General features: G+C 40.2%; 1 protein-coding gene across 8 annotated transcripts in view; it reads right to left on the minus strand.

The window, feature by feature from the left end:
• Positions 1–7764, minus strand: part of UTRN (utrophin) — a gene marked incomplete at its 3' end in the record, with an annotated part of 1040500 nt that overhangs the window by 630360 nt on the left and 402376 nt on the right. For 7 of the 8 annotated variants that reach the window (XM_082249947.1, XM_082249941.1, XM_082249940.1 and 4 more), the window contains 2 exons: positions 5558–5707; positions 461–634 (listed from right to left, as the gene is read on the minus strand). In XM_082249947.1, the coding sequence (XP_082106073.1) occupies positions 461–634; positions 5558–5707 (324 nt within the window). The remainder of the gene's footprint in view (positions 1–460; positions 635–5557; positions 5708–7764) is intronic. The other variant, XM_082249943.1, reaches the window with a different exon arrangement.

Below are 7764 nucleotides of genomic sequence, written 5' to 3' on the forward strand. Positions count from 1 at the left end.
AAAAGCAACTACAACCAACAACAGGCATGTATTGTGAACACATACTGTATGTACAGAAAGAATATCATTACAGTAGATGTCAGCAGGTACTGTATATAGTGTGAGGATGTTTGCAGACATGATATTCTTTAAAAAGCATTTCTTACAGTAAAGCAAAATGCATTATCACACTGCAACTAATCAAATATAATCTTTTACTGGTCTGACAACCTTAAACTTAAACATGACCTTTACATTCCTTATTCATTTAGCCTTTAAATCTTACACTATTAACTGGTGAGGTTTGCTTTGGCTTTTACTCCAATATTTATATTTTGTGTATGTGGATATATGTACTAAAAGTAACACAGTTTATTTGGTAAACGTAAAATAATCTCCAATGCCGTCACTATCTTACTAGATGATAGGCAATGAATGTACAGGAACAGAGCTAAGAATACTAATGCCTGATGATACTCACCAGGGTGGAATTTTGTACTCCTAGATACATGGCAAACTGCTCTTCAATCTCTTCAAAGCGCTGCTTCAATTTCCCACCATCTATCTCTCCTTGAGAGTCATGCTGAACAGCACTGCTCCTTTTTTGCAGTGCAATGAACTCTTCTCGGTGTTCTTCTACTTCTTTGAGCAGCTCCTGTGATGAGGAGTCAGGCTTTACTAATGTTTAGCATTTACTAATGGTGAGCAAAAATACTAGTCACAGACTGCTAAAAGTAGCAGTTATTATATAGAAAGAAAAAACAGACGGAGTTCAGGTGAGATCAGGTGGACTTTAGAGCTTAAAGTGATTGTAAAGTAATTTTTTATTTATTTTAAAATAACAAACATGTTATACTTACCTTCTAGAAAGGAGTGATATAAAAGCATTATTAACGCTTCTACCCACTCACCCAGCGCTCAGAAACAATTCAATTAAGGGGTCCAGCATTTTATTACAATGATAGGTAGAATATTGATAAACCCACAGAAATTACGCTAATTTTTCCTTCATATAAAATGTAACAGGATGCCTGGACGCCGTACATGCCACCCGGGAGCCATAGATCAGCTGTTCAAGAGCGACGGATGGTGAGAGCGGTACAGTGGGACCAGAGCGTACAGGTTTACCTTCTGCTCATTTGCTGGATGTACAGTGCCTAGCGAAAGTATTCGGCCCCCTTGAACTTTGCGACCTTTTGCCACATTTCCGGCTTCAAACATAAAGATATAAAACTGCAATTTTTTGTGAAGAATCAACAACAAGTGGGACACAATCATGAAGTGGAACGAAATTTATTGGATATTTCAAACTTTGTTAACAAATAAAAAACTGAAAAATTGGGCTTTCAAAACTAATCAGGCCCTTTACTTTCAGTGAAGCAAACTCTCTCCAGAAGTTCAGTGAGGATCTCTGAATGATCCAATGTTAACCTAAATGACTAATGATGATAAATAGAATCTGCCTGTGTGTAATCAAGTCTCCATATAAATGCACCTGCACTGTGATAGTCTCAGAGGTCCGTTTAAAGCGCAGAAAGCATCATGAAGAACACGGAACACACCAGGCAGGTCCAAGAGCTCTGAAGACGTCACCGGAAGTGACTAAACGCATCAGCTTGGAATGCATAGCGTGGGTTACGTTGGTTGGAGCGCAAGCCGGAAGCTAGTTCCGAGAGGTCATGCAGCCCGCACCGCTGGCCACCAATGTAATGTCTACAAGTCATTTTTATGCTGAAAACCCTTAAATAGGGTAAATAAATTGCCTTAAATTACAATACTGCACTATCTGGAGCATTCTTTCTCCCCCATATTGAATTGGATCGTATATTAGGGGAGCCTGAGGGACCGTTGCCAGCCCATGGGATAATATCTTGAGGAGATCCTTTGAGCCCAGGGGCTTATGAAGCCTGATTGGTCCTGGTGCCGTATGGCATTCAGTACCCACTTCATTTGGTAAGTGACCCAACTACATTACTCATTTGGGATAAGAAACAGCCGAGATTATATTTATCAAGCCTGAGCACGAGCACCTTTTTGTATGAACTTTGGACAATCACTTTTTATTAAGGACACTGTCTGTTTGAAATTACCACCAATCACTTTTTTATTCCTAAATACCATTTATTTATTCACAGGAATTAAATTTTTATCTAGTCTATTTATATATTCATAATTGATCTATATTATTATTAATATTTGTGTGATTCATTAATTTTATCTAACACTATTGCACTTTATATCCACTAAATTGTTGTTTTAGATTGATTATCAGCAAGCGTTGTATTTGGTCTGTTAGACCATTGCCTACAACTATTTTAACATTGTCTACAGCAGCTGCTACCTCACTTTTATATTTAATTATAATTATATTTATTTAATAGTAATCATTATTAGATTGCACATTATACCACATTCAACCCTTCTTTCCAGTGGCGTGTGGAAATATATCAGTTTATATATTTTTTCTTAACAGGTCCAAGATACAGTTGTGGAGAAGTTTAAAGCCAGATTTGGATACAAAAAGATTTCCCAAGCTTTAAACATCCCAAGGAGCAATGTGCAAGCGATAATATTGAAATGGAAGAAGTATCAGACCACTGCAAATCTACGAAGACCTGGCCGTCCCTCTAAACTTTCAGCTCATACAATGAGAAGACTGATCAGAGATGCAGCCAAGAGGACCATGATCCCTCTGGATGAACTGCAGAGATCTACAGCTGAGGTGGGAGACTCTGTCCATAGGACAACAATCAATCGAATACTGCACAAATCTGGCCTTTATGGAAGGGTGGCAAGAAGAAAGCAATTTCTTAAAGATATCCATAAAAAGTGTCGTTTAAAGTTTGCCACAAGCCACCTGGGAGACACCAAACGTGGAAGAAGGTGCTCTGGTCAGATGAAACCAAAATTGAACTTTTTGGCAACAATGCAAAACGTTATGTTTGGCGTAAAAGCAACACAGCTCATCACCCTGAACACACCATCCCCACTGTCAAACATGGTGGTGACAGCATCATGGTTTGGGCCTGCTTTTCTTCAGCAGGGCAGGGAAGATTGTTAAAATTGATGGGAAGATGGATGGAGCCAAATACAGGACCATTCTGGAAGAAAACCTGATGGAGTCTGCAAAAGACCTGAGACTGGGACGGAGATTTGTCTTCCAACAAGACAATGATCCAAAACATAAAGCAAAATCTACAATGGAATGGTTCACAAATAAACATATCTAGGTGTTAGAATGGCCAAGTCAAAGTCCAGACCTGAATCCAATCGAGAATCTGTGGAAAGAAATTAAAACTGCTGTTCACAAACGCTCTCCATCCAACCTCACTGAGCTCGAGCTGTTTTGCAAGGAGGAATGGGCAAAAATTTTAGTCTCTCGATGTGCAAAACTGATAGAGACATACCCCAAGCGACTTACAGCTGTAATCGCAGCAAAAGCTGGCACTCCAAAGTATTAACTTAAGGGGGCTGAATAATTTTGCACGTCCAATTTCTCCGTTTTTTATATGTTAAAAAACTTCATGATTGTGTCCCACTTGTTGTTGATTCTTCACAAAAAAAATAGAGTTTTATATCTTTATGTTTGAAGCCTGAAATGTGGCAAAAGGTCGAAAAGTTCAAGGGAGCCGAATACTTTCGCAAGGCACTGTATATGCTTATAATATATTGCTTTGTGTAAGTGCAATGTTTGAAGGGAGAAGGGGGAGTTTTTTTAACAATAAATGGAGTTGCTTTGACAATACTGCTCCGAGTCCCCCCCCCTCTCTATCGTTCCATGGTTATCGCTGTGAAACAGAGTTTTGGATTTTATCTTTGAACAAACCGGAGACCGAGTGGAATTAAAAGGAGGGAGTGTAGGCTGTCTTTGGAGGTGTGAGGTGCAGTGGAATCAGTGATCAGAGTTTCCTTTTAAGGCGCAGTGTATAAAGTTTTGCTGGTGAGTGTGCATTGCCTAGGGCAGGGGTCTTCAAACTATGGCCCTCCAGTTGTTCAAGAACTGCAATTCCCATCATGCCTAGTCATGTCTGTGAATGTCAGGGTTTTACAATGCCTCATGGGATGTGTAGTTCTGCAACAGCTGGAGGGCCATGGTTTGAGGATCCCTGGCCTAGGGGATAGCATGAGAGGTGTGGTGTAGGCGCATGCTGTGATTGATCAATACACCGCTGAAGGACAAGGACTGTGTATTAAGGACTGTGTATTAAGGAATTTCACTGAGCTAAAAATTTATCAGAAAGCTCCTTGGAGATAAGGACTGCATGTAACGCTGCTAATGTGTTCTCTCTTCTGGTGGATTTGTACCTGTGTTTGGGGAGTGTACCACATGTGGTATTGATGTTATACCTGCTCTTCTCTCCTGGCTCTTCCTCTTAGACCCCGTTCACACTGGGGCGACTTGTCAGGCGACCTGGTCGCCTGACAAGTCGCCTGCCATAGAGTAGCACAGGACCCGTTCTAATGGGAGCGACACAAGTCGCTTCCGACTTAGAAAAAGGGTCCTGAGCTTCTTTGGGGCGACCTGGAGCGACCTGCATTGACTTCAATGATATGAAGTCTGTGCCGGCTGCTCCGAGATTACACAGGTCGCCCTGGCAAGTCGGGTCGCGCCTGTGTGAACCGGCTCTTAGTGTTTCAACAAAGGAAGACGCTTATTTTGGCACACCTACGGACTTGATCCCAAGCTGTGCTGCCTGCCTATATAAAAGCCTATGAGAGTGGGGAGAAGAGGAGGGAACCACTACAGATGGGCACAGTGATGGATCAGAATTGGGCTCAGGTAAGTAGAAAAGGGGGGGGGGATGATACACATAGTGAAACATTTTTCTTTTTCTTTTCAAATGGATTTTTATTGTATTTTAACCAATAAATACACAGTAAACACAATAGAAGCACAGAAAAAGATCTGTTGACACTCACATACTGAAACATTTTTTATCTTAAAGCAGGGAATGCATTCAAATAAAAAATGTTTAGGCTTTAAAACCACTTTAAGTGCAGAGATCAGGTAGACCTAGGAGCTTAATTGCAGAGCATAGGCAGACCTAAATGCTTAAGAGCAGATATAAGGTGGACTTTAGAACTCAGGTACAGAGATCAGGCAGACCTGAAAGTAGAGGTTCAGTGATCAGGCAGACCTGAAAGTAGAGGTTCAGAGGGCAGGTAGACCTGGGAGCTAAGATGTAGAGATCAGGTAGACCTGGAAACTCAGATGTAGAGGTCAGGTGGACTTTGGAGCAAAGGAGCAGAGATCAGGAAAATTTTAGAACACAAAGAAAGATCAGGTGGTCATTAGAACACAGAAGCAGAGGTCAGGTGGACTTTACAACGCCGGACCAGGGACTAGGTGGACTTTAGAACGTAGAAGCAGAGACCAGGTGGACTTTATTTTACTGGAGCAGAAATCAGGTGGACTTTGAAATGCAGGAGCTGAAATCACATGGGTTTTAGAGCACAGTAACAGAGATCTGGTGTACTTTTATTTAAAATGAACAATACTTACTCTTGTACTCCAACACAAAAAAAAAAAAAATCATGCTTTTCAAGGATATAAAAACAGACATCAAGGCTACTTCACCTGAAGTTTCTTGTCATCCTCTGCATCTTGAAGACCAGAAAGGCGGTGCTCAGTCTCATTCATCCAGGAGAAGAAGCGGTCTTCCTGTTTGTGCTGAGCAGTAACTGGGGACAGCTTACTTTCTTGTCTTCTCCTAACTGTTTGGAGTTCCTAAGTAACACCAAACATTGTTACAACAACGGAAAATATTCACTGTATGTGCTACATATTACATATGTATGACAAAAATATTTTAACAATATAAATATATCTGATATTTAAAGTGATAAACATTCAAATTTTTTACATTAAAATAAAAAAAACAAGTTATAATTACCTGTTCTGTGCAATGGTTTTGCACAGAGCAGCCTCGATCTTCCTCTTTTCTGCTCCACTGCCATCACTCCTGGCTCAACCCCCCCCCCCCTCCTCCGCCAAGTGCCCCCATAGAAAGCCGTTTTCCATGGGTGTATACTGTATATGTGGTAGTAAAGCACTGCCATCTATTGGTAGAAATTAAGAAATTATAGTATACAGTATACCTGCTGCAATCACCAAATGTATTCCCACATCTGCAATTAATCAATATTAAAATGTGTGAGCGCTGCCTCTAAATCAAGGTAAAAACAATAACTAGAAAGTGACAAAAAATGACTAAATAGGTAAGTGTTTCATATATATAAAGTGCCAGTGCAAATTAAATCCTTAAGCAAACATATAATGCAGAAAAGGCCAATGCAATAAATAATAAAGCTTCTTATAGATTGTGCAATCAAAAAAGTCTCTATTTGATAAGGTTCTTCATAAGTATCACACCACAGTGTAACGATAATTTTCCACTCATGCTCCTTTCACCAGGTGAAGTGCAAGCTCACCTCCATTAGAGACCCCTAAGGTTTAACAAAGCATAAACGCAAATCAATCTTGGACCAAACTCTGGTGTTCAGGTTCCTTTAAGACCAATGAAATTCCCTCTCCAAGATGGTCCCCACTGCTCACATATATGTCATAGGCAACAAACAGAAAAAACAGCCTCCAATAGTGCAGTACCTGGGTTATTCAGCTCAACAAACCGCATAGAACCCACTTGATAAAATGTACTCACATTTATTAGGTTAAAAAACAAGCATATAATGAATTCCACCTTCTCACGTGATCCAGTAAAAACTCCCGCCGCCAGGCTCAACCTCTACACGTTACGCCACCAATGCACGTGGCTTCATTTGGAAGGAAAAACCTTCCAATATTGATCTGCATTTATGCTTTGTTGACCCTTAGGGGGTCTATAATGGAGGTGAGCTTGCATTCACCTTCTGAAAGGAGAACGAGTGTCATCCTTATGAAGCACCTTATCAAATAGAGACTTTTTTGATTGCACAAGCTATAAGAAGCATTATTATTCATTGCATTGGCCTTTTTCGCAATATATGTTTGTTTATGGATTTAATTTGCACTGGCACTTTATATATATGAAACACTTACCTATTTAGTCTTTTTATTGTCACTTTCTAGTTTTCGATTTTACCTTGATTTAGAGGCAGCGCAGTCACACATTTTAATATTGTTTCCTGTTGGGGCACTCGTGCATGCTCGCTCCCAAGATGGGCTGTTTGCATCTATTCAGACACACACCCTGTCTTATCCCCGCCCCCTGCTCATTGGTCAATGGTTTTGACTGAAAGCAGTAGGAGCCAATGGCTCCCACTGTTCTTAGCCAAGCCTATGAGAGCTGGGAGAAGGGAGAAGAGCTGCTGCAGAGTGCACAGCGCTGGATCGAGATCGGGCTTATGTATTTGGGGGACGGGGGTGCGGAGGAAGCTGAGAATGCATTAAGGTAAAAAAACCTTTTAGCTTTACAACCACTTTAATACTACAAAAAACTGCAAAAAGAAAAGAAAGTGTTAAGAGAAAACATTCTCAACTATTGATTATATTGTTACTTAGCAATACCAATGTGTGGATTATGGCCCTGTTCAGATTTCAAGCTATGATGTCTAATGAGCATTCCTCACAGATGTAGACCAAACAATTGTAAACATAATCAGGCTGTGAAACAATTCTAGCGTGCTCTATGGTGAACTAGACAGGTAAAATAGTAACAAAGGAAGTGATCTAACTAAATTAACAATGGGATAAAAAAAACATTCCCAACATTTAAAGAGTGGTCTGCAAGATATTAAATAATTTCAGCTTCCAAGAATTTGTTATTCCTCAGTTCTTGAAATTCT

The sequence above is a fragment of the Pelophylax lessonae genome (assembly GCF_965119305.1).
Source record: "Pelophylax lessonae genome assembly, chromosome: 3".
Lineage (NCBI taxonomy): Eukaryota > Metazoa > Chordata > Amphibia > Anura > Ranidae > Pelophylax > Pelophylax lessonae.